Source organism: Juglans microcarpa x Juglans regia, chromosome 6D (assembly GCF_004785595.1).
Source record: "Juglans microcarpa x Juglans regia isolate MS1-56 chromosome 6D, Jm3101_v1.0, whole genome shotgun sequence".
Classification (NCBI taxonomy): domain Eukaryota; kingdom Viridiplantae; phylum Streptophyta; class Magnoliopsida; order Fagales; family Juglandaceae; genus Juglans; species Juglans microcarpa x Juglans regia.
Genome location: NC_054604.1, coordinates 34,118,411 through 34,146,309, shown reverse-complemented (window position 1 = coordinate 34,146,309; position 27,899 = coordinate 34,118,411). Strand labels below are relative to the sequence as shown.

General features: G+C 39.1%; 1 protein-coding gene across 6 annotated transcripts; it reads left to right on the top strand.

The window, feature by feature from the left end:
• The first annotated feature begins 478 nt into the window (after positions 1–478).
• On the top strand, positions 479–27,899 carry LOC121235684 (increased DNA methylation 1). Of its 6 annotated transcripts, XM_041132050.1 has the most exons (13): positions 480–834; positions 965–1,105; positions 10,576–10,616; positions 10,823–10,941; positions 11,031–11,561; positions 11,694–14,332; positions 21,673–21,796; positions 22,285–22,367; positions 23,810–24,051; positions 25,245–25,331; positions 26,073–26,172; positions 26,803–27,004; positions 27,101–27,899. In XM_041132050.1, the coding sequence occupies exons 5-13, from the start codon at positions 11,405–11,407 to the stop codon at positions 27,865–27,867; spliced, it is 4,401 nt and encodes a 1,466-aa protein (XP_040987984.1). In that variant the 5' UTR covers positions 480–834; positions 965–1,105; positions 10,576–10,616; positions 10,823–10,941; positions 11,031–11,404; the 3' UTR covers positions 27,868–27,899. The 6 variants fall into 6 exon arrangements, with proteins under 6 accessions (XP_040987978.1, XP_040987979.1, XP_040987982.1 ...); XM_041132044.1 differs by having other exon boundaries at positions 479–834; positions 11,031–14,332; XM_041132045.1 differs by lacking the exon at positions 10,576–10,616 and having other exon boundaries at positions 479–834; positions 11,031–14,332.

Sequence of the window (27,899 nt, the reverse complement as noted above, 5' to 3'; positions counted from 1 at the left end):
GTGCTATTTTATCAAATGTCTTGCTTAATATTTGGTTGTCATTTTTCATCTTCGTTGTGTGTATTAAACATTAGGAAAAAAAAAAAAAAACCGTGCTGTCCAAAATCTGTAAAAGCTGTCAATTCTATAAGAAAAATATACTTTTTTTTTTAAATCAAACTTATCTATTTAAAAGAATAATGTTAGAGATAAGTTATTATAGTAGTGTACATTTTACATTCACTATATATCTACTTCTAATTGATTATTTCTAACACTCATTTAAAGAGATGTATGGTCTAGATGATACCACATTATATATACAAAATAAATATTTCTAATAATAATTTCTATATATATTTATTGTTGGAGACAACATGATTAAAATGGAAAGGTAAGGCGAGACAGTTTTTATTATGCCATCAGTCAGTCGTTGTTATCTTAAAAACGCATCTTCCATTTGTCTTCTTCTTGCCTTCCCAATCTCATCCGAAAATCAAAACCCAAGATATATAAGAGCCGATTCAGAAGTAATTCAAGGTGTCCTCCTCTCCAACTCTCTTTGCCCTTATGAAGGACGGCCTATTTGGAAATCCCTATTCTATATTTCTATCCAAAGACGTAAATTTTATGACATCTGCTACTTGCAGCTATGGCCTCTTTCTTCACCATATACTGGCCAAAGTGGCAAAAATAATTCCAACAAAAGGTAAATGTATAATTCCAGTACCTTAAAAGCAGCAAGATGATATACTCCGTAAAACTCCATTTTAGCTGTTGCGCAGTGAATGAAACATTTTTTTAAGCCTCCCACACAAATAGACAAAGAAAAGCGGTTCGGAGTCTTCAGACTCAGTACAGGTAAGAAGATGCCATATAACTCACATGGGAGAGAGACTTGGAAAGAGAGAGAGAGAGTACGTGTCACTTTGGAGCACTGCTCGGGTTTCCCAAAGCTCTTTTCTATCTGGGTTTGGTCAATTAGCTGGTGACGAGGCCAAAGGAAACCTCCTTATCTGCTCTGCCCCAAGATTCTAATTTTGCTGTCAGCAAAACTCTTTAAGCTTCTTCAAATTTAAAACTCTAATACATTTTTTTTCCTTTCTCGGGAAAATGCATTGCAAAGGTGAGCTTCTTTTTCTAGGTATTTTTTTAGTTTACTTCTTTTGCGTGAAGGATCATTGGATGTGGTTATGGGAGAGGTTAAATGTGATATACAACAAAGGTTTTTTTTTTTTTTTTGGGGGGGGGGGGGGGGGGGGGGGGGGGTGGGGGTTGGGGGCTTTGCTCTGTTGTGGTTTAGATTGTTAATCAATTATTCGTTCCTGGAAATGGGCTTAAAGAATTGTGGCGAACTGTTCATGGACTTTTGGTTCTGTTCGGTGTTTTGCTCACTTGATTTAATGCATGGGTTGTTTCTTCTAGTGCTTCGTTAGGCAATTCACGTTTCCCTCTCACACTTTCCCTCTTCCTTTCTAATATATGCATCTATTTTTTCAAGGCCCAACCTTTTCTATGGGCATTAGAATTCTCACGGTATTGTCATGATCAATGTGCATTTGGTCTCTTGTGCTCACTGTTTCTCTGACCTTAGCTCACGGCGTCACGCATTGTCTAGTTTTCCAGTTTTGGAAATTTGAATTTTTTACAATGGAGGAGATCTTGTATTTTGCAGCTAAAAATTGATCAGTTTACTTGGAGAACATTCGTGGGAACCGTAATCACGCAAACCTAGGAAATTTTATTTATTGTCATCATAAATCCTCATCATTGGAATTTTTAGATGCTGCTCTCTTAAATGAGGAATTTAGTAATGTGAGAATGAATCAAACTTCTTCTTCCAGCCTTTTGTTTTCATTTGTTCATTTTTGCCTTTGCATGCATATGAATGTGGTGTTTATTTATGCTTGCTGGCTACATGCGTTTATTAAAGTGCATGCTTTAATACATAATGAAGGTCCGTTGCTTGATGAAGCTTAGTTAAGTTATGATGGCACGAGGCGATTAACGTAACATATGATAAACAAGGGTTAGAATTCATATCGGATTATTGAAACATTAATAAAAGGGACCTGTACCCTTCATTTGCGATTGGCTGGTTTGAAGTGAAATATCCTAGAAAAATAAAGTTTTTATGCTGGTTTCCTAACAATATTTTCTTATGTGTTGGAATATGGGATTGTATGGATGGTAGTTGTAGATTACAGAAATGGAAAGTGTGATAAGCTTTTCCAAAAACTCTGTTCTCCTATAAATAATCCTGTTACAAGTGCAAGGTGAAGAGGAACCAGTAGAAACCAGTAATAGAGTGACATGTCTTGCATCTTGCGACAATACAGTTGAAACCAATAAATTGGCAGAATTACCGATTGTGTTTGTTATTAGTTTTTGTCACAACATGCTTAGAAGTAAATTAAACTTTCCATCATTCTTTTTACCATTTCAAATCTTCTTTTTAGTTCACTATCTCCCCACAAAAATAAAAGTGAGCCATACTATTAAAAATGTGAGAGAAAATAGTGTGTGCTTAGTTCATCAGGTAACTTCCTCTCTCAATCATACGTGGTGCATATGAGGCATTGTGACAGCTATGGTGTCTTTGAATTCTTGTTTACTTCAAACCTTACAACTGTACATATCTCCTTGTTCCATGCAAAGTGTAGTGAGTTCTGGTCTGTTTTATGTCAATTGAATGAAAGGGTGGAAGAGACAAGAGACTTAAGGAGAAATAAGTGGAGATAGAGAAAGAGGAAAAGAGTTCACAAAAGTCATGTAAGCATGCGTAGAGTTAGAGGGAAGAACATAAAGGAAGAGTTATCAGATAAAGAAGAAAGGCCGCCCGGGGGGGGGGGGGGGGGTGTGGGGTGGGGGGAGGGAGGGAGGGAGCCAATGATGCTATTGTGCTTGGGACAGGCCTCCTGCATCCCTCTTTATGGATGGGTTTATATGGGGAATGCAGCTCTAGTAGAATGTATCAAACTAAATATGTTTTCAAATTTTCATGAGTTTGAGGTATGCTTTTTCATGAGAGTGAGTGAAAGGTGATGGTCATCCTTAACTGTTGGTAACATTTCACTATCACTGCATGTACATTTTTATACTTTTCCCTTCTCTATGACACTTAATTTGTTTAGTAGATCTGGATATAAAATTCGCAGAGAGTATATTTATTGTAGTTGTTTCTTGTTACTACTCATATTTTTGGAATTTTTTAATGTACAATAAATGATGGTTGTAGCATGCGAATCTTTAAAAAGTAGCATGTCCTTATAAGTTTATTCCTGTATTTTGTAATATAATAAGGGTAGTTGAGGAGGAAACATGTCTCATGACTCTTGGTTTACAACCATGCCATTAAAACCATGAATTGGCAGCTACCTTTTCTTTCTGGACGTTACTATTTGTTGTCTCCATATGGTAAATGAGAAGAGTAATGATAAACACACAACACTTTACACAACATTTTTCACAACACATGTTATAAAATAAGGGTATTTTTATAAAATGATGTTAGTTTTATAAGATATTTTACAAAAATACCCCACCTTTTAAAACATTGTTGTAGAAAGTGTTATATAAAGTCTTGTGTGTTTATCATTTTTTTTCTAAAAAAGCGCACTCTATAAAGTCATTCAGTACCATTTTCCTAATAAATATTAGTAGTGAAGATCGACTAATCCTTGAGCTTAGTCTGCAAAATTCTTCTTTTTTTTATTTATTTATTTTTTATAAGTAAACGATTATATTGATATGAATAGGCATAGCTCAAGTACACAAAATGGTATACAAAAGGTAAAACCTATTTAGGCAGAGGAAATAGAAACTAGAAATTCATGAAAATTGAGGCCATGAAAATCCACAGCTGTAGCCCATAGAAAAGAGTGCTGACAAAAAATAATCTAAGTTCTTCCAAAGAACGCTCCTTGTCTTCAGACGTCCGGTCATTTCGCTCCTTCCATAGGCACCACATAATACATATTGGAACCATTTTTCACACTGTTGAGATTTTTGGGAGACCTCGTAAATTGGTCCAACTGGCCATGAGCCCAATCACTGTGGCAGGCATCACCCAAGCAAGATCTAACCTGTTGAACACTTCATTCCATAACGTTCTAGCGACCTACAATGCAACAACAAGTGATCCACAGTTTTACCATTTTTTCTACACATGCAACACCACTCTACTATGATCATCCTTCGTTTCCGTAAGTTGTCCAAAGTCAAGATCTTTCTCAATGTTGCTGCCCATACAAAAAATGCCACTTTAGGAGGCGCCTTATTTCTCCAAATCCTTCTCCATGGGAACTCAATGTTCTGTGGTTGTGTGAGGGCCTTATAGAAAGGGCGAACTGATAATATACCTCTACCGGTGGGTATCCACTATATCGTGTTAGTGCCTTGTGTTCTCGGTATCACTGTGCATAGAAGACCAAAAACCTCCTCAATGTTGCTAACTTCCCAATCTTGGGCCGCCCTAGTGAAATTCACATTCCATTGGACTAGATCCCTAGAGAACTCCATACAATCAGCCACTGATGCATCTTTCTCACGTGCAATTCTAAAAATTGAAGGGAAAGAATCCTTTAGAGCATGATCTCCACACCACCGGTCAGTCAAAAATTTTATTCTAGATCCATTACCCAACACTAGTTGAGTGTGCCTAACAAAAATCCCCCACCCTCCTCTAATGTGTTTCCAAATTCCAACTCCATAAACCCCATGAACTTCTCTAGTGCACCACTCCCCTGACATACCTCCATATTTAAGATCAATCACCGACTTCCATAAAGCCTCCAGTTCCATGATGTATCTCCACATCCACTTCCCAAGTAAGGCTTGATTGAAAGTCTTCTACTTTCTGATACCTAACCCACCGGAGGAGACTGGAGAGCAAACCTTATCCCACTTGACTAGGTGAAACTTGAATTCATCTCCTAACCCACTCTGCAGAAAATCACGATAAAGTTTCTCGATGCATTTTGCCACACTTGCTGGGATTGAGAATTAAGATAAAAAGTAAGTTGGCAGATTAGAAAGAATACTTTTGATTAGAATGATCCTACCACCTTTCGAAAGATACATCTTTTCCAACCTGCTAGTCTGCATTCAATCTTCTTAATCACTGTATCCCAAATCGATATTGACCTTGCAGCTGCTCTCCAAGGGAAGACCAAGGTAATTCATGGGGAGAGAGGAAACCTTACATCCAAGGGTATTAGCCAACTACCGTATATTGCGAACATTACCCACTGGTAGCAACTCTGATTATGATAATTTACTTTCAACCCTGATACTGCTTCAAAACAAAGTAATATTGCATTCAATGCTTAAATTTGGTTTTGTTCTGCCTCACAAAAGATCAGTGTATCATCTGTAAACAATAAGTGAGATATAATAATGGAGCCCCTAGTAGGATTACCAACTGAGAAGCCATCAATAAATTTATTGTTCACCAAGGCTAGAATCATTCTGCTAAGCGCCTCCATGACAATGACAAATAGAAGTGGAGATAAAGGATCTCCTTGTCTTAGACCTCGAGAGCTGTTAAAGAAACCATTTGGGCTGCCATTCACCAAGACTGAAAACTTCACCGTTGAGATACACCATCTAATCTACGAGCACCATTTCTCCCCAAACCCCCCAAGCAAATAAAGTAGGAACTCCTAATTAACATGATCATACCCTTCTCCATATCTAATTTGCATGGAATCCCCGATTGTTCAGATTTTAGTCTACTGTCCAGACATTTATTGGCAATCAAAACTGAGTCTAGAATTTGTCTACCTTTCACAAATGCATTTTGGGGTTTTGTAATGATTCTCCCTAGGCCCTCCCCTAGACGATTTGCAAGCACCTTCGATAAGATTTTATACACCCCATTCACAAGGCTAATGGGCCGGTAATCCTTCACCTCCGATGCCCCAAGCTTCTTGGGAATAAGTGTGATAAATGTGGCGTTGATGCTTTTCTCAAACTTCCCAACCAAAAAGAATTCATGGAACACTTTCATTAAATCCTCGCTCACCACATCCAACAAGTCTAAAAAAATCCCATGGAAAAATCATCTGGGCCAGGTGCTTTATCTTTGACCATTCTCCTTACCACGTTGTGAACCTCCATCTCCTCAAAGGGTCTCTCCAACCACGAGGCTTGCTGTGTATCAATGGACTCAAAAGCTAGTCCATTGAGTTTTGGCCGCCATCCCACCTGCTCACAAAGCAATTGTTCAAAAAAGTCAGTAACATGTTCCCTAATCATAAGAGCCTCCACACAGTCCCTGCCATCTATTTTCAACATCTCAATGTTGTTAGTTCTCCTATGAGAGTTGGCCACTCTATGGAAGAACTTTATACTTCGGTCTCCTTCTTTCAACCACAATGTTCTTGATTTTTGGCACCAAGAGATCTCCTCCAATAACATAACCCTATCTAGCTCTGCCACTAATTTAGCCTTCCGAGAAAATTCCTCCAGGGAGAGAGCCTGGCCCTCTTGTGTCCTCTCTACCTCCTGAAGCTCCTCCAACATAGACTTTTTTTGGTCACCTACATCACCAAATGATTGAGTGTTCCATAATTTTAAATCATGCTTAGAGCTTTTAGTTTACCTGCGAAAATAAAACTTGGGGTACCATGGATCTGATACAAAGACCACCATTGTTGTACCCTTTCCACAAAACTTTCGGTTTTTAGCCACATATTCTCAAATTTAAAATACCGACGCCCTCGTTGAATGCCCCCACAATCAATAATAGTGGAAAATGATCCGAACAAAGGCAAGGCAATCTCTTTTGACAAAGGTCCAGATAGTGTGTTTCCCACTCTGATGAGACTAAGAATTTGTCCAATATAGACCAGGTATGGTTATTGGACCACGTATAAGCACCTCCCATGAGGGGGATATCCACCAAACACAAGTAAAAAATGCACTCCGAGAATTCTGTCATTGCTGGTCGCATCTTGTTGTCTCCTGAATGTTTGCTTGGGAATCGTATAACGTTGAAATCACCACCTATTCACCATGGTAAATTCCACTAGCAATGGATTACGGCAAGTTCTTCCCACAATAATCTTCTACTGCTGTCCAAATTTGGCCCTTAAATGCAAGCGAAGGTCCATACAAAATTATCATCTACATTCTTAAAAGAACATGCCACTGTATACTCCACATTAAACTCCTCCAATTTCTCCACCACCCTTCTATCCCACATCACCAAAACACCTCCCGATGCCCCATCAGAAGCAAGATAGGCCCAATCCACATATGTACAGCTCCATAAACTCCAAACAGTCCTCCTTGTGAGAAATTTAGTTTAGTTTCTTGTGAACACACAATGTCCGCCTTCCACTCATGAAGCAGGTTTTTCACCCAAAGGCACTTACTTGCCTTGTTAAGCCCTCAGACATTCCAAGATACTATTTTAGGCTTCATAAATGTGGAGCTTGTCCCCTCCCCTTAGCTCTTTCTTTGCTGGAGCTTGAGCTATCTTCATAATTTAGAGACCATGTTAGCCTCTTTAGTTCCTTTTGTGTTTTAGAATCTTATTTCTTTAACTAACCATGTCCCACTTCAATGGCTGTTAGTAAAGCCATAAATTGTTCCCCAAAACCTTCACACTCAATTCCTACACAATGATGGATTTCCTTTACCTTATGCAACACCCAGTCGGAAACACTGGACTGATCTGGCAGGAGGTATTGTAGCGGAATCGGGTCCCCCCTCATGTCAATCACATCCTTGGGTGCCCATTGTGTCTTCATCGACACTTTAGATTTTTCTCTATACAGATAGGCCTTTCCCCCCACTCAGACTCAGAGGAGTCCCTTGAAATAACTAGCATCCTTGAAGGCCCCACGGACTCTGAAAATGGTACACGGGCTACATCTATTGGGTAAAAGTCACTTGCCGGCGAAGCTGTAGGCTGAATCTCGAGAGGGGGCTCTCCACCTCTGTCTATTGGTCTTGTCTGTCCTTGTTGGGACTGAATATTGAAACTCATCTGTGCTACATCACCAGACTCTGAAAATAGCACACGGGCTACATCTAGTGGGTAAAAGTCACTCGCCGGCGAAGCTACAGGCTGAAGAGGGGGCTCTCCACCTCTGTTTGTCGGCCTTGTTTGTCCTTGTTGGGATTGAGTATCGATACTCAATTGTGCAACAGTTATAGGAATAGATTCGACCTCTTCCAACACCGTCGTCTCCACCTGGTTACTCACCATCGACAGCTTCTCGGTCAGGGATGAGACTATTAGGATCTTCTCCACCGGCGCACCTTGCAACCTCCTGCCGGTAGATGGGCCAGCCTCTCCTCCCTCCCTAATTCTCCAAACAAGCTGGGCTCCTGCTTTGGATTTGCCCTTGACGAGCCCTGTGGGTTGTGGCCCACAAAACTGGCCTTTTGGCCCTTACCATCCGATAAGCCCACATCCTTGTGCCCCCAAGCCCAAGCCCACCTCCTCATCTTCCTCCACGCACCATATCAATAAACTGATTTGCTCCTGCAATGCCTCTACCTGTGTTTGCATTTTTTGTAAGGTAGAGTGCACGCCTCTCTTCGACAAGCCATCAGAGGACCTGCCATCTCCTCATTCCCTCTACATGCGTACTATACCCAAGGGCTTAGGAACCATTACTAACTTCTGGCCATTACCATGAGTTGTCCTACCGCCAGTGCCTCCACCACTAAGTTGTTCCCTGGACTGCACCAATGCCTCCCTATACGACTGATGCTGTGTATTGAACTTCATCACCGATAACCTCTGCAGAATCCCACCTCCATAATGTTTCACACATTTTTCCTTCGAGATCAGGTTCTTCATCACATCTGCCAAACTCCTCCAGCCCCTTCCCTCCAGATCTTCTGGAATGAAGATAAAGTTACGTCTTCCACCTCCACCATATTCCACCAGTGCCATATATATGCCGCGAGTATTTGAGCACCTCTGTGCTATGAAGCTTCTGTCACCTTCCCCTGTCGTAGCGTACATCTCCTTCATCCCACCCCCCAAACATTCCTCCAATACTCTAATAAACCAGTGTACCATTGCTTTCCCTAGACGTATCTCCTTCAAAACCTTCCAACTCCTCTTAGTAATGATCAAGGAGCCTTCCTCCTGAATCAAAACAAAGTCTTTTGATTCAATAACTAACTCTTTTGGTACTCCCATTATATTGGAACTCACCTAAACTCACTATCCACACGAAAAACTCATCGGAGAGAAAAGTTGTATGGAGAGAAAACTCGTCTAAACGTTTCAACTCAGTCATGGATGTCCAATGTTGCCCACATCCCTTTCACAATGATTAACGAGCATTTATAGCTTGAGCCACAATGAAGATGAAGTTTGGAATATAGTTATTCACCTCCAATCTTTGTCCTCTTCTTCTTTCTTTTTAAAATCTTTTCCCTTCAATTTTACTTTATTTCTTAACAAAAATCAATTTCCAAATACCCAAAAACACGGAAGTGCTACAGAATAATGCTAAATGAGAATGCCAAGTGGAGATAAAGGGAAGAGAGTACAAATAAGATGACATACATGTTAACAGAGATAATTTAGGATACTTGATTGATACTATAATATTTGATTTGTAATATTTTAGGATGCTTTCCTTTATAACTAGCTTGTATATATAGCAGATAATTAGGTTGTAAATATGTTGGAGATACTTACCTTGTATAGCACATAGGCGCTGGAAATATGGCAACATTGATGAACAATCTATTCTATATAATGAAAGGAAACCCTATGGAAAGGGTATTTAGACCAACTTTGACATGGTAACAGAGCCCTTCTGATTTCCGTCGCTTTGGTCTTAATCACAGGGTGCGATTTTTTATCGCTATTCTTGGGAGGATTTTTTTTTCTGATGCAGCAAGTTCTTTCTTGCTCTTAGTGGGTCTCGGTGCTTTCTGTGGGGTCAATACACACACAGGGAGAGTCAGACGGAGGTAGAAAAGAGGGAGGGGGTTCTAGAGAGAGAGAGAGAGAGAGAGAGTCAAAATGGTGCTTTTGTACTTAGTAGCAAGCCTTACTGGGGTTTCCACATCTCTCTTGACTCGTGGACGCTGGTTGATTGTCTCTCTCTCTCTCTCTCTCCCTTGCACGCACTTATGCACACACATCAGCAAAACCCATTAAGCTTGAACGCTTTGACCCTTATTCTAAATGTGTGCCCTTGTGTCCTTTAAATGTTGATCAGAACATGGATGTGAAGGTTAGCCTTATTTTTAATGATTTTGTTTTTTTATGTAAAATTGTTGTATATAGTATATTTTGGATTATTTGGAATCAGAAGTGTTTAATTTCTGTATTGATTTGGTGGGTTTTCATCTGCAAAGATGGTAAGTTAAATAGTGGTGGTTGTTAATTTGCCATTATTTTTTGCAGAAGATTATTGTTTTTTTGTGTGTGTGTGTGTGTATGTGTGTGTTTTTTGTCTGGTGTTGATTTACGGTACAAATTTCATTCATGCTTGAACTTTGTTGGTGATTTCGGAATCTGGTGTGGTATAAGCATAGGAAGTCATTACTCAACACATAAATTTATTGAATACCTGCTTTGTTTGCATTGGTGTTAATTGATGTCATTAGCAGTAGTATGAAGTGATTTCTTGAGCAAAGTTTCAGTCTGATAGGTATATATTTCATGCTGACACCAGAAGTAGAGTTTCTTATATTTCTTGCCTTATATCAAGGTGTGCACTATTAGGAAGCTAATCTGAGGGTTATTTCCAGTTTTGGCCGAGGGAGACTCATTCATTATCACTAGATCACTTGTATTCTTGGTTTTGTTGTCTTTTAACAAGACATTTTGGACTCTATTGTGTTGCATGTAATGCAGGTTTTGGCAGTTTCAAGAGACTCATGTCTTGTGCTTTTGGTCTCCAAATTTTTGGTGCAACGTTAAGAGTTCTTATGTAATTTTGAGGATGATTTTAGTCTGTTTGTCTCTCTGCTGCTGTAAGTTTAAAGATTTAAAGTTTGCGTAAGAGTTTGATTACACCGTACCTGTTTCGTGCTAATTCCTATGGTACTCTTTCTTCTTGCAGATTTTGTAATGATTTTCCGATGCTGTTATTAAGACGGATACTCAATGCAAGCTATAGATTTACTGTTTTGTTACACTAGCTGAATTTTTTTAATTTTTTTGTTAATTCTTTTCTTTCTTCATGCAGATTTAGTAGCAATTACTGGATTCAGCTTGCCAAAAGCTGGTTGAAATGATTTCATATGGATTGACTGGGAGTTTGATCAACAATCAAGGAGATGCAGTTCATTGATTTCTTTTAAAATCAATTTATTAGTGAAGAACTCTTGTAATTTTTTACGACATTAATTTACAATGTGGAAGACTTTCCTTTTGTGATGTTACTTGTATTGAGACTTTAGGGTAGATGAAGTGGAATTCAATCAATTGGTAGAGATGTCACTTGGCCAAGAAATTGAGTTGTGTAATGATGACTTTGAGGGATCAGATGATGAGTGCCCTGTTTTCAGAGAGGCCGTCATTGGTAGTGACACTGATCACACTAGTAGGAGGTGCCTTGTTGCTGGAGCTACTAACTTTGAGTGTGAATCTGGTATGAACACAGACACGTCACTTTCTTCTAACAGTGAAAAATCAGCTGTAACGAGGCATTCTTCCACCAAAAATATACATTCAGAGGATATTTATAATGTATCTGAAGATTGTAGAGACAACTTTGCTCCAGGGTGTCCTGTGGACGGATTTACTTTGGTCAAGTGGAATGATGAGGATGTGAGTGTGAAGCGAATGAAGTTTTCAGTCAATGAACAGCCTAAACATATACCTGGTTCAGGAAAGATTCAGAGTTCATCAGTGGTTCCAAGAGAAATTGTTACAGACATGTTCTGTCCATCTAGAGACTCTGTTGGTGAAACAATAACAGTCTGTGTAGTTGAATCATCAAGTCATGGTGTCACATCTAGTTGCCATCTGTTGAGGCAATATTTAGAAATTGACAGACTGGGTGTTGCGAGTAACAAAGATGTTCTAAAGTGTCAAATTCTGGGCATAGATGGGAATGATGGAAAAGAAGTGGTTTCTAGTGAAGCCATCGCTTCACCTGTTTCCCAGGAAAGCTTTGCGACCAGTTTATTGTTTTCAAGCCCATCTGTCACCATTGCAGAGCAGTCTGGATCGCTACTTACTGAGGAAAGAACAAAGCTATTGGAATCTCCAAAAATGGATGGATCGAATTTGTATCTGAAGACTGACCCCGTTAAGGATCCTCGTCCTCTTCTCCAGTACTATGTCATTCACCTGCTTGAGGCAGCAGGATGGCGTATTGAGAGGCGTAAAAGACCCAGTAGGCGATATATGGAGTCAGTCTATCTAACACCAAAGGGAAAGCCGATTCGTGAATTCCCTAAAGTTTGGAGGTTATGTGGCAAGCTTTTATTCAAAGATAGGTGTATTTTTATGCAGGAAGATGATGGTAAGGAATGGGTTGATTTTAGTCACTTCTATTCAGATCTTTCTGATGTATTGATGAATATAGAAAGAGAGATGAATCATTCAGAAACTACTAGCACATTGGTTGAGAAGTGGAGGCTTTTAAATCCCTTTGTGACTGTTGTGTTTATTGATAGAAAGATTGGTGCATTGAGAAAGGGGGAGGTAGTTAAAGTGACTAAACGTTTAGTGATTGATAAGAAGGAGAAAACTGATGCTGTTTTGGTCTTGACAAGCAGTGTTGAACATCATTTTCCACAGAGACAGGTGTCAGCTGAAGATGCATTGACAGAGTTTAAGGGGAACTACCATGCCTGCCATAAAAAAGTCTCTGGGCAGAAAAATAATGGGGCTGTGGAATTTCTGACAGGTGTATCTGCTTATGAGGCTGATAGTACGTGTTTAGTGGATACCATTAAGGGGATGGAAAATCAATGTAGTGGAATATCTGGGAACAAAATAAGCAGTCTGGGTTTAACTTCTTTACAAGGTTGTGCATCTGATAGCACATTTTTCCATTTGGATTGTTGTCTCTGCAATGCTCTTGTTACTTCCAGAAACAGTAGTGATGAGCTCGGAGGGTCTGGAGACATTACCCCTCATCCAGATAGTAATACAAATTTGCCAAGCTCTGATAAACAGGCTTCTGACCACAACATGGACACACCTAAAGAAGTTGCAGAGTATGTGCCAATGCACTCTTTGGAGGAGAAAAATAAATGTCTAGTAGGCAAAAATACTGATAAGCTGGAAAGTCATCTGCAGGGATCATTGGTTGACCATCCAAACTGCACAAATGATCATCTGTATCAGTCACAGGACTCGGAGGCAGATCAGCAATCTGAACATAGTGAACGTGAACACAAGAAGTGCTCTGAAGCTTCAAAGTTCAAAATGGTGGATACATTTTCTTCAGTAGATATTATTAGGAAAAGGAAGACACGCAGGAAGTCTAGAAAGATCTCAGAAATCAAACTGAGCACATTATACCAAAGTGACATTGTAGGTACAACTTCTACCGACACGGTTGGCATGCCCAATATCAAAGAACATGGGACTCGGTCAGAGTTGAAAGAGGTCCAGGAGTTCCTCATTGCAGTTACTCCTGCGAATGCAAGAAATAAAGGAAGTTGCAATAACTCCTCATCTTTAGGCTCTTGCCACCATCAAATCAAGAAAAAATGCTCAAGGGTGAAGAAAATGTGTCGTGATCATAATAGTTCTAGATCGGGAAAAAAGAAACCTTGCCAAATTGAAGATGATGACCTATTGGTTTCAGCCATAATAAAAAACAAGGAATTCTGCCCAAGCACTGCTCAACATTCTTCTAAAAAGAAAGCCTGCAAATCAAGAGCTCTGAGAAAGCTTAAAAGCCAAAAGGGTTGTTGCAGGTTGCTTCCAAGAAGCATGGGTAGTGGAGGGAAGCAGTTTGCGGATGGAAAGTCGTATTCTGCTGGATCAAGAACAGTCTTATCATGGTTGATCGATGCTGGAGTCATATCTCTCAACGATGTGATCCAGTATCGGAACTCCAAGGATGATTCTGTTATTAAAGATGGTCCCGTTACCAGGGATGGTATTATTTGTAAATGTTGCTGTAACGTGCTTACGATCTCTGAGTTCAAGATCCATGCAGGTTTCAAACTGAACCGCCCCTGCTTGAATCTATTCATTAAGTCTGGTAAGCCCTACACATTATGCCAGCTTCAAGCCTGGTCCGCTGAATACAAGATCAGGAAAAATGGCACTCGGTTGGTGAAAGGGGATGAGGATGATCAGAATGATGATTCATGTGGGTTGTGTGGTGATGGAGGCGAGTTGATATGCTGTGATTACTGCCCCTCTACTTTTCATCAGGCTTGTTTGGCTACACAGGTTTGTCAGTTTGAGTGTTGTGTTTTACACTGGTTTGATTTTCTTTTTATCTGCTTCTTCTGTTCCTGTTCTTTTTCATGCAATGATTTGCAAACATTGCAGGAACGATTCTATGCTTTTAATGCCTCCAGATGCCTCCAGTATAATGTGGCAAATCTATATGCTTCTGCCCGTGTTGGATATCTGTTAGTTGGCAACATCTATGTAAATATCATTTCCAGTTTGTTCACTGCAAATAAAAGACGGTTTTTGTTAGATGCCCTTAAGTTGTAAAAGTTTGGAGACTATCTGGATGAGCTTCTGGAAGCATAGATTTCCTTGACGAGGCTATTATATTTCCATCAATAGTGGTATATTCTGATCAATCTTTAACATAGGCATGAATTTTACGTACATTTCTGCCCTCAGGAAAAACTGGCTGACATATGCAAATTGATTAGTTTTTGAATTAGATGGGATAGACATATAGGCTTATGAGTCCTTAATGCTCCAGCTGTAGATCTGCATTGCTTTCCAAGTTAAGTAGGGAGTAGGGGCCACTGATCCAGATACGTGTGACTGCCACAGAATCCTAAGTTCAGGTTTGGAAATTGTGATTTTATTGTATGAAATGGAGATGACTGTATTTTTAATGAAAGTGTAAATGCCTAGTTACTAACAAAGTAATGAGCTGTTAGTATAGATGCTTTATGCATGGTTTGCATGCAAGGGTGGTGGACAAATGCGTTGTCAATGGACAGCTTTGCTGTCCATATTTGTTTCCATATTTGTTTCCTTGATTTACTCTTCAGAATAATTAGCTTAATATTTGACAGATTGCATAGGGATAGAATTAGCATATCCATCATTCTTTCCATGTATAGAATCCTTTGTACAGTTTATATATTAGAGAGAAACCACAAGGCCGACCATTGGGCTATTTTCACACAATATTTCGACTTATCTTGACATGGTATCAAGAGCTGTCTCCTAGTTTCTTGCCGCCTTCAATTTTTTTTTTAGACTTTCAGCAATCTCGTTTCGGGTCTGGTGGTTTCGGCACTTTCTGTCGTTGGGTGGCTGTCGACGCAGCCTTCTCTACGTCTTTCGGAAATTTCTGTGGTTGGGTGACTGTCGGAGCAGCCCTCTAGTGGTGCTTCCGGCATCTGTGTCTTTGTAGTTGACGTTGCAGCTCTCTGGTGACTTTCGGCTCTGGTTTTCTCGTAGTTGTGACTTTCGGCACGTCTGGTTTTCCCGTGGGCTTCTCGACTTGGTCTGGGTGCAGCAACCCGCACGTGGGATTTTTTTTCTCTCGGCTTGGTCAGTATTTTTTTGTGGCTTTCGGCTTCTTTGTTGATTTTTTGGTGACTTCCGAAACTTCCAGTTTATTTTTTGGTCTCGGTTGATTTCCATTGCTGTTTCTGTTTTTTTGCTTTGTCTTGGATTCATTTATTTGTGATGGACTCTGCACCTGTATGTGTCAAGTTTACGGGCACAAACTACTCTACTTGGGCATTTCAGTTTGAACTTTTCCTCAAAGGAAAAGATCTTTAGGGTCATATTGATGGCACGGATGTCGCCCAAACATCCAATCCTGACAAATCCAAAGATCTCACGGCTTCTCCTTCATGGGCTGTACTTGATGCTTGGATTATGTCTTGGCTTCTTGGTTCGGTAGAACCACATATTGTTACCAACTTACGGGCTCATCGCTCCGCTCAATCCATGTGGAATTACTTGAAGAAAGTTTATTATCAAGCTAATGATGCTCGTCGCTTTCAGTTAGAACATGCGATTGCCATGTTTCAACATGGTAGTCTTTCCATCCAAGACTACTACTCGGCATTTCTAACTCTTTGGCATGAATATACTGACTTGGTTACAGCAGATGTTCCTGTTGCCGCTCTTTCGACTATTCAAACTCTTCACGAGACTAGCCGGCGTGATCAGTTTCTTATGAAACTACGGTCGAAATATGAATCTGTTTGCTCCTCTCTACTAAACAGATCGCCTGTTCCTTCTTTTGATATTTGTTTTGGTGAGTTACTTCGCGAAGAACAACGTCTTAGTACTCAAGCTATTCTGGAGCAATCTCATGGCAATTCTGGGACGGCAACTGTGGCTTATGCTACCCAAGGACGAGGATCACCTATGACTTCCAAAAATTTGCAGTGTTTCTGTTGCAAGGAATATGAGCATATTGCTGCCAATTGTCCTAAGAAATATTGTTCTTATTGCAAGAAAAATGGTCATATTATCAAAGAATGTCGCATCCGCCCACAGAATCGTCAGGCTCAAGCATTCCAGACTTCTGTTACTGTTCCTCCCGTAGCGACTTCTATATCACATGGCTCTTCCTCAGGTGCTTCCTCTGATCTTGCACCTCTTGCAGCAAATTACTGCACACCATAAACGGTGCAACAAATGCTAATTTCGGCATTATCTGCAATGGGATTTCAAGTTTAAAATTCTACTAGACTCTGGTACGTAGACTCGGGTGCTTCTAATCACATGACGAATACTCCCACAACTCTATGTCATGTTCGACCCTATGCTGGTCAATCTGCCATTCAGACTGCCAATGGCAGTTCTATGCCAATAGTTGCTGTCGGAGATGCCTCTTCTACATTTACTGATGTGTTTCTTGCTCCTCAGCTTTCCACGAATCTTATTTCTGTTGGTCAATTAGTTGATAACAATTGTTCTGTTAATTTTTCTGGTGATGGTTGTGTTGTGCAAGACCAGACCATGGGGGAGCCGATCGCGAAGGGACCTAAAGTGGGGCGCTTGTTTCCACTATTTTTACCTATTCCAGCACTTTCTCCAGTTTCTTCTATTAAGTCTTTTGCTTGTAATAATGTTCCTGATCTGAGTATGGTGTGGCATTGTTGTTTAGGTCATCCCAATACTCAGATCTTATCTCATGTACTGCACTCTGGCTTTATTGGTAATAAAGAACGTTCTTCTTCTTTATCTCTTGAGTGTGATTCTTATAAACTTGGTAAAAGCAAAACTCTTCCATTTCCTTTGCATGCTAGTAGAGCTTCTCACTGCTTTGATCTTATTCATAGTGATGTTTGGGGACCTTCCCGGTTAGTTCACATGAAAAATTTAAATACTATGTGACTTTCATTGATGATCATAGCAGATTCACTTGGGTTTATTTTCTTCGCTCTAAATCTGAGGTTTTTCGTACTTTCACTGAGTTTTTAGCATATGTCGACAATCAATTTTCTATGACTATTAAGACATTACGCACAGATTCTGGTGGTGAATATTTGTCTACTGAGTTTCAGGCATTCTTAGCTTCTAAAGGTATTATCCATCAACGTTCATGTCTTGCTACTCCCCAACAAAATAGAGTAGCCGAACACAAAAATCGTCATCTTCTTGATGTGGTACGTACTCTCTTGTTAGAATCATCTGTTCCATCCATGTTCTGGGTCGAGGCTCTGAAAACTGCTACTCACTTGATTAATCGTTTACCTTCCCAAGTCTTACACATGGAGTCTCCCTATTTCCGCTTGTTTGCTAAGCAACCTAGCTACGATAATCTTCGTATCTTTGGTTGTGTATGTTTTGTTTATTTACCTCCTCATGAGCAACATAAATTATCTGCTCAATCTATTAGATGTGCATTCTTCGGATATAATGTGTGTCAAAAGGGATTTGTTTGCTATGATCCTACATTACATCGCACACGCATTTCTAGGAATGTTATTTTCTCTGAAAATCAACATTTCTTTCCCGTGTCTTCTATGCCCTCTTCTCCTACTGTGGTCCTTCCCTCCTTTGAGCAGCAGTTCTTAGATCTTCATCAAGTCAATTCTCGCTTTAAACCAGGTATGGTGTATACGAGACGCTCCCGCCCACAGTCTCTTCCGGTGGCTCACCCGTTATCTGATCCTAACATGCACCGGAATCAGTCAGTTGCAGCGCCTCCAGAGCCTTTGGTACGTCGCTCTCCTCGAGTGTCTATACCCCCATATAGGTATGGGTTCTCTTCTGGCAATTCTATTTCAGCTCTTACTGCTGCATTGTCCAATTTTGATATTCTCACATGCTGTCAAGCATGACTGTTGATGACAAGCTATGCAAGAAGAGATTGCCGCTCTAGAGGCCAATCACACCTGGCACATTGAGCCTTGTCCTTCAACTATAGTTCCGCTGGGTTGCAAATGGGTTTACTCAATCAAGGTTCGCTCTGATGGCAGTTTGGATCGTTATAAAGCTCGACTTGTTGCCCTTGGGAATAATCAGGAATATGGTGTCAATTATGAGGAGACCTTTGCTCCTGTAGCTAAGATGACCACTGTTCGTACGATCCTAGCTCTTGCTACTTCCAATGATTGGCCACTACATCAGATGGATGTCAAGAATGCTTTTCTTCACGGGGACCTTAAAGAGTGTATTTATATGAAGCCACCCCCGGGATTGTTTCCCTCTCCGACCTCCAATGTGTGTAAACTTCGTCACTCTCTTTATGGTCTCAAACAAGCTCCAGGGGCCTGGTTTGATAAATTTCGAACTACTTTATTACAATTTTCCTTCAAGCAAAGCAAGTATGACACTTCATTATTTCTTCGGAAATCAGACATGGGTATTGTTGTTCTTTTGGTTTTTGTTGATGATATTGTGATTACTGGTTCTGATTCTGCTTTACTTGTCCAGCTTAAGACTCATCTCTCAGAATCCTTTCATATGAAAGATCTTGGGTCTCTCACTTATTTTCTTGGTCTTGAGGAGCATCGTAATCCCTCTGGTATTTCACTCAATCAACAAAAGTATGCTAGTGATTTGGTGGCTACAGTTGGACTACAGGAAGCTACCTCTATCGATACTCCCATGGAATTAAATGTCAAGCTTCACAAAGAGGAGGGTGACTTACTTGCTGATCCCAGTTTATATCGGAAGTTGGTGGGTAGCCTTGTCTATCTCACTATCACTAGACCAGATATTTCTTTTGCTGTACAGCAAGTCAGCCAGTTTCTTCAGACTCATTGTCATCTTCATTTGGCTGCTGTCCGTAGGATCATACGCTATGTTCAGGGCACTTCTGCCCGTAGCTTATTCTTTCCTACAGGCAATTCTCCTCGTCTTGCTGCTTGTAGTGATGCTGATTGGGCTGGTTGTGCTGATACACGTCGCTCCATCACTGGTTGGTGTGTGTTCTTAGGTGATGCGTTGATTTCCTAGAAGGGTAAGAAGCAAGACAGAGTTTCTAAGTCATCTACCGAATCTGAATACTGAGCGATGTCTCTTGCTTGTTCTGAAATTATTTGGCTTCGAGGTTTACTTGTTGAGTTAGACTTCTCTGAGACCAATCCTACACCTTTACACGCCGATAATACAAGTGCTATTCAAATCACGGCCAATCCTGTCTATCATGAGCGCACAAAGCATATTGAAGTAGATTGTCACTCTATCTGTGAAGCCTTTGAAGCTTGTGTTATCACTCTTCCACACATTTCCACTGAACTACAAATTGCTGATATCTTTACCAAGGCTCTCACTCGTCATTGACATTGCTTCCTAAGTAGCAAATTGATACTGGTTGATCAACCCATATCAATTTGAGGGGGCTATCAATGGACAGCTTTGCTGTCCATATTTGTTTCCATACTTGTTTCCATATTTGTTTTCTTGATTTACTCTTCTGAATAATTAGCTCAATATTTGACTGATTGTATAGGGATAGAATTAGCATATCCATCATTCTTTCCATGTATAGAATCCTTTGTACAGTTTATATATTAGAGAGAAACCACAAGGCCGACCATTGGGCTATTTTCACACAATATTTCGACTTATCTTGACATGCGTAATGGACATGCTCAAAATACATGGTCCCATAATGAAAATCAAAAGCAAAACCGATAAAATATTATTGATCAGATCCGAAAAGGTTTTTCTCATTACCTGATCAACCAGTAGATAATGGCATTATTTCATCAAACTAGGAAATTCTTCTATGAACGTTTATTTTAGAAGTTATATAAGTAAGGTTTGAAAATTTATCTCATTAACTTTGTTTTGCATCAGAATAGGAGGTTGCATTGCAAAAGTTGTCCATTAAAATTTGTTACATAATATTTTTTTTTATAGGTAAACGATTATAATATATTAATATGAATAGGCATAGGCATAGCCCAAGTACACAGGAAAAATTTGTTACATAATATTGTGCTATGCGTTGCTAGTTATTATTATTCGTACGCTTTTTGTTTATGGTTTTGATTTTGGAAAGGGCTATGTATATTTCTTTTAGTTTTTTTCCTTAATGAACAGCAAAAGATGCAAACAAAAATTTTTCAAATAGAAGATAAATTTTTTTTCTCTAAAAACAGGGACCGATTCTAAGAACCCATTCAAGCCAATGAAAGGCTTTTATTTCCCATCCAAAATTAGCAAATTTTGTTTTTTGTCAGTTAAGAGAGATTGAAATCGCCTATACATTCGTTTTCAATAAAATCTCTTATTACTTATAAAAAAAATGAGAGATTGAAATGAGATAGAGTGAGTTGTGGAGGTCCCTATTGTTTACTTTGGCTGAAGGTCGTTGTGTGGGTAGTAGATATGTTCTACCAAAAGGTCCCTATTTTATGGTGGTTTTTATTTTGTCTTGTTAATCCATCCAGCTTGTTCCATGATTATTTCGGATTCGCCTGATCATTCTTGCTAAAACATTGCCCTTCATGTTATCCAAATTTATCTAATTGAGTAATTGGTCTTTCAAACATCGATCTGTTTGGCATATTTTGGTTAGTATCCTTCTTCTGATCTCCTATGCTTGTGTCCTATTTATTCCTTTTAAAAAGATATAGCTTTTCTAAAATAATTCAGCCTACTAGACATGTTGCATTTACAGTCTCTGGGATTCCTCATAAAAAATAAATAGTTCAGCCTGCTTTTGATAATATTTTCTTCTTCAATGTATGGAGTATGGACCTCTCTCTCTCACACACACACACACATGCGCCTGCACACACACACACACACACAGGTACATGTGTGCATGTAAACTTGAATTCCTGCAAATTGATCTTAGGAAAGAAGTTATTTCCACCAACTTGCGTATCATTACAGTACTTTTGTGTTGCTCTAGAATGTTATATTTTTACGTACTGTAATTTGACTGCTATCTGATTGTTCTCTTGCATTGGGAGAAAGGTGATGATATCTTTTTATTTACTCCCTTAAATAAGATGTCTTTGGCTCTTAGTAGTATAATGTCTGTGAGGAAATAATTGAATGTCATAGTTTACCTTAAACAGGTTTGTGTTGGGTGTATTTTTTAGGAGTTCTAGGTTGTTTCTATTCGTTCTGTAAATGAATGATCTAATTTTGCCTTTGTACTTCAGGAGCTCCCTGAAGGCAGCTGGTACTGCCCGAGTTGCACCTGTCGGATATGTGGAGAATTGGTTAATGATAAAGAGGCTTCAGGCTCTTCTGATGCATTAAAATGCTCACAGTGTGAGCATAAATGTAACCACCCAGCCCCAGTTCTTTCTTCCCTTATTCGTTTGACTGAGAAAAGACATTTTCTCAATAATGTGGAGGGTTTAAATTTTTAATTTGGAATCAATAACTTGTAGCATGACAGTATATGAATATTTAGTTCAGCATATGGATTGCCATATTGTTTAATTGTTTTAAATAGTATCATGGGGGGAAAACCAATGGTTAATTGCCATCATTATCAACTTCCCCATTTCTCTTATTATATCCAGGATCTTGTCTTTGCTAATCTCAGTTTTACATCAATTCCTCAGTTTATAGTTAGTGAGAAGCCCGTAGAGTAGTTGCAGGTTTTTATCCTTTTTTCAGCCATTCTTTATTTATGTTTCTTTTCCAGGAAATATGGTTGCCTGACATACCTGATGCTTATTTACCCAATATGATTGTGTGTGCGCTTGCGCACGTGTGCGTGAAACTTGACGTCAAATTTACAGGAGATTAATTTTCCTGAACAGATCATGAGGCATGCATGAAAGGAAGGTTTGTATATGAGGGAGTAGTAGCGGACACTTGGTTTTGTAGTGGAAGCTGTCAGGAGGTACTTAGCATCTTTTGGGAACTTTCCAAATTTTGATTTAAAAAAAAAAATCTGTTGAATTTAGCAAATGAAGGAATTAGTGATCTTCTCAGGTATATTAATCGTGTTAGTGAAGTAAGGATTGGCTATGAGTTTGATGCATTTTGTTCGTAAAAAGCTTGTGATACTTTCATGTGCAATCCTTTTGGTTTTGTTTAGTTGAACCCTCATCAATTTAATAATATTTTTTTAAGTAATCTTTTTAATAATAGATTGAAGCATGAACTAGTCTTCTTTAATTAGTGAGACTTGTTGTGTCTTATTTTCTTTTCTAAAAAATGAAAGGTATAAAAGTTTTGTTGGAGATGTTGGAACTCTAAACACACAAGTACACAGAATTCCTCTCCAGAATTACAAGTTAACACCACGAAGAACCTCATTTTTGCAGAAATGCCCCATTCTACCATCTTCAACCACGTGTTATGAAACCCAAAATCCTCTCCCAATCCACCCTTATCCAATGCGAAGACTGCATCCATGTGGTCTCCTTTATCAGAAGCACCCCAAGCTTCTCCGTGATTTCTTTCTTGATTACAGCTATCAAAAAGTGATTTTCTTCCTAATGCCACAGCCTTTTGCCAGGAGACTTGGTTGAATCTAGTTATTTCTCACTCCAACCCTCTATACATAGGCGGAGCATACCTGATTTCAAACCACCAAATGAAAACTAAATTCTTCACCTATCTCCCATTAAGAATCTCACTGCAAAACTTGTTTAGCTGATTTGGTACATGTGAGGGGATAGTGAATGACGGCTAGAGATAAGTGGCTAAACTCGGGAGTGCATTTTAAGGGTAATCCTACCTCCTGAAGTCATACAGAAACTTCTTCCAACCCTCCTAGTGCCTCTCCATCCTTTCAATATTAGAATTCCAAATTGAGGCAGCATTAAAAAAAGATCCCCTAAGGTACACTGAACTGAAGCGCTTCATGAATCGCAGAAGACCATCCAGCTCTTCCAAACTGTCAAGATCCCCCCAATGGGTCTCTCTTCCCAAATTCATCTTCAAATCCAAAAAAACTTTAAGGCATAGAAGTATGGATCTGTTATTAAGAATCTCTGGCATCAGCATCGCAGAAAAGGATGGTGTCATCTGTGGTTTGAATGCTGCTCACATCCTAAACAATATTTTGCTGCTGCTAAAGTCCCCAAACCTCAGATCTCAAATGGCGGTGCGGCTCACAGCCCTCAAAACCAACATCTTCCTTAATCGAAAAACCAATAGACACCTGAACAATTGGTTTGAGATTTTACCAGTGACCAACACTATTGGTTTGGCTGCTGGAAATGGACGGCAACTAAGCTTCTGTGCCTAGATCTACTATATGTCTATCATAAAATTTTTACTATAAATCTTATTAATATTAGCTCATTTAAGAACTTGGTTCACTGGAATGTGCAGGTGTACTCAGGTCTTCAGTCTCGTGTTGGGCTCATCAATCATATTGCTGATGGTTTTTCATGGATACTCCTTAGATGCATTCATGATGACCAAAAGGTTCATTCTGCCCAACGTTTTGCACTGAAGGCAGAATGCAATTCAAGATTAGCTGTTGCTCTTACAATTGTGGAGGAATGCTTTCTGTCCATGGTGGATCCAAGGACAGGCATAGATATGATACCCCAAGTTTTGTACAATTGGGCGTAAGCCACTTCTGAGTCTCCTTTTTTCAGTTTTCCGTCTCCCCTTCCCCTTCCCCCTCCTCCCCGCCCCCCCCCCCCCCCCCCCCCCCCCCCTCTCTATTGCAGTGTCATTGAATATTCATGCCAATGCGTTAATTATATACAATTTGCTAAAAATTACATCAAATGGGATGGTCTACGTTTTATCGATGTCAGCTATTTGGGTTATTAGTTCCATTCTTTTTCCTGGTTGATTTTTAAGTGCCACTTTAATAGAATATATCGCAACTTGCTTCGATTAAACCCCATTATTGTTATTTCCTTATAAAGCTTCCCTAAAGGAAAGAGAGGAAGAAAAAGGTAGGAGTTGCAACCCAATTGTAGGTTGATCAAAGGAGAAACACTTCCATATATGGAAATGCTATCGTATCTCAAGAAATCCAAGAAACTTGATAGAGGAAGAAAGATTCTTGATATTAAGTAGAGGTTGATTTTGCCCTAAAAGCACAAACATAAACACAGAGGAAAAGATCTCTAAACTTCTTCTCTCACTGGTAGCACTAGAATGCCGACTGATTTGCATCTCAAGGACTGACTCTAAGGCACAACTACAATCTGTTTAGCTTCTCGAATGCTGACTCTAATCAATTGCATCCTAATTTGTTTCTTACCAGGGTTTTCGTCTTGTATCAATAGTGATGTTTCCCTAGGCAGTTGTGATTTGGATTTTTGTGTTTCTTTTTCTCTGGGGAAATTTGGCATTGTGAAACTTGTGGGAATCTTTCATATTGGGAAATGCTCAACAAATTATTGTTTTACAAAGTTGAGTCCTTATTTGCGTTGTGTTTAACACAGGTTACATTTCCATTTTTTGGGCCGTTATTTAGTAATTTTTTTTTCCATCAAATTAACATCTAAATTGTTATTACATTGCTTATTGTTTTGTCGAGGACCCCAGATAACAGACATGACTAATAAATAATGAAGTATAAACATTAAAGTATTTGATATGACATGTTAATGCAGGAGGGAGCTTAATAGTTATGGTTGTTGCGGATATCAATATGAGATGCGCGTCTCTTTATGTAAATTAATGACATGATATTGAGACTATTATGAGCAAGATTTAATGTTTGTATGTTTCGAAATATTCTGAAATCTGGTGTTAGAGAAGGTACAATTGAATTATATGTCTTTTTCTCTGCAATATTCAGGTCAGATTTTGCACGTCTAAATTTTTATGGGTTTTACTCAGTGGTCTTGGAGAAAGATGATGTGCTTATTTCTGTAGCATCCATCAGGTAGTATGAAAATTTATTTGCCTGTGAGCATATTTTCTCAATCATATACCTAATTCTTATCTCAGTCTTGGTTGTTCTATATTGTTTGATTTTGGATTTATTATTTGACAGTGCTCTATGTTCTTCAACATTGATGACAAAATGAAGATCCTAACTGACAATATGCTATTGTTTAGGATACAAAGAAAACATGCATGTTATGTGATGCCAACTGTGCCATTGGTTTTAATTAGTTGACGTTAGTGGGTAAATATTTTTTTTTTTTCAATTTTTGAAAAGAAATTGGAAAAAAGGGGGCTGACTCTCCTAGATTTGAATCTTTTATATGCTTCAATCACTCCCTTTAACATTTGGATACACATTATTCAGCTACTATTTATTTACGCCAGATCCATACAGCTATCAAATTTTTGGTTAGCAATGTTTTCATGCACCTGACGTATTTATTTGCTATCTTTTCTGTTCTTAATAATATTTTATTCACTGCTACAATGTCCACTGAAAGAATGTTTAAAATTACCCTTTTCCTGATGAATTCTTGAGGATTCGCTGTCATGGTTCGGCATGATATATAAAGATTCTTCTCATGTTCTTTTCAGCTTTCCTTTATCCCTTTAGTTAGGTAAAGTCAATATCATTATGAAGTTTCCACTTTTGAGATCTTACTTTTTGAGAGCGTCCTGTGTACTTCCAGTTTACTGTTAGTTAATGTTCCTTTTTTGGGATCTTTATCTGTTACAGGGTGCATGGAACTACAGTTGCAGAGATGCCTTTTATTGCAACTTGCAGCCAATACCGTCGCCAGGGAATGTGCCGACGCCTTATGGCTGCTATTGAAGAGGTAAAAATCTGTAGAGTGACAATGAAAATGTGGTCAGTTTTTGTAGTAATCAGCTTTATCTGTTGCCAAAAGTTACCTGAAGTGAGGTTTGCTTGAGTTTTGTTTGGATAAAATTTTTTTAATATTTGTTTGAATTTTGAATTATAGCTCCTTTTTTCTTTATTTTATTTTATTTTATTTTTGTTAAGAAATCTAGTTATGAATCTTTTTCTCTTAATTTATATTCCTTCTTCTCTTTCCATGAGGGAGCTATTTCTTTTAAGCAGCATTCATTTCTTGGCTTTGCTGCATGGTGAATTATAAAGCACAAAAGGCCTTTTGGTCCAACTTGTGAATTTCCTTCCTAAACTATGTAAGAGATAAAAGGGACGTCTCTCCTTCCACCACCCATTCGTCCCTAACAAATTTCGTTCCTCCCTTCTCTTGTTTCAGTGAACTTTCTTGCTACTCTTATGTTTCATTATTCCACCATATTTTGGTAGTGTGTATGACTGGAACATACAATCTATAGTGTTCTGCACAACATGTTATAGACCACCAGCACTAAAATTATTCCCCAGGATTTCTTCATATCAAGATTTTCTTATCGCTTCATTGTTTTCTTTCCCCACCATGGCATGGTGGCTCCAGATGCTAATATCTTTCAAGGTGGAAAAGCTTGTGATAGCTGCCATTCCAGATGTAGTGGAGACATGGACTGAGGGTTTTGGCTTCAAACTTTTGGAAGACAATGAAAAGAAAAATCTGAATAAGATCAACTTGATGGTTTTTCCTGGGACAATTTTTCTCAAAAAACACTTGTATGAAAATCGTATGGCAGATAGACATTATGGTGAGTGTTTTTGCCCTTTTTTTTTTTACACTTATAAGTCCATGTTCTTGCTTTTTAAGTTTTCTGAGAGCTTAATTCAGTTCTTGGATTGTAAAGGACCAGGTGACAATTTACCCTCGGATTATAAAGTAGATGCTTGTTCCAAAGGAGAGACCATGACAGAGTCCCTACAGCAGTCTGATGGTAACACCTGCACGAACCTAATTAATTCTGAATCAATAATCCTCGACGACAGGTATTCACAAGGATGTAAAGGCGACAGTCAAGTGGCAATCATTGATGGTGATTTGGTAGATTTGGTACAAGTAGATAAATTGTCAGTAGGAATGGAAGAATCAACCAAAGTAGTTGTCCATTCCAGAGGAGAGGCAACAATTGAATCCATAAACCAAGTTGGTGCTGAAATAGACATTGAACTTGTGGAAGGCTACAATTTGCAGGAATTCAAAGTTGTTGCCAAAGCAGAAGTCAAATTGATGCAGCAATCTGATGGAACCTGCTGCGCAATTGAAGTTGGCAATGAAATAAAAATTGGACTTTTGGATGCAAATCTGCAGGAATCTGAAGATGGTCACAAAATGGAAATCGCTCGCAGTGAGAAGCAATCTGATGGAAACTGTTGGGCAGATGAAGGTGGTGCTGAATGGGGTATCAGGTATACAGAAGGCCATAAAATGCAAATAGGTGAAAACCAAGTAGGAACTTTGCAGGACCAATTTTCAGAGCTGTCCTGTGGAGGGGTCCCAACAATATTAGAGGACAGCCAGCCTAAAATAGTTTCTGGTATTGTATTCTCAGGAATGTATGATGAAAAACAGATTTCTTTGGACCTGCAGCAGCAGCAGCAGAAAAGTATGAGTTGAAAGAAAATTTGAAATAAATTATATGTTGGAAA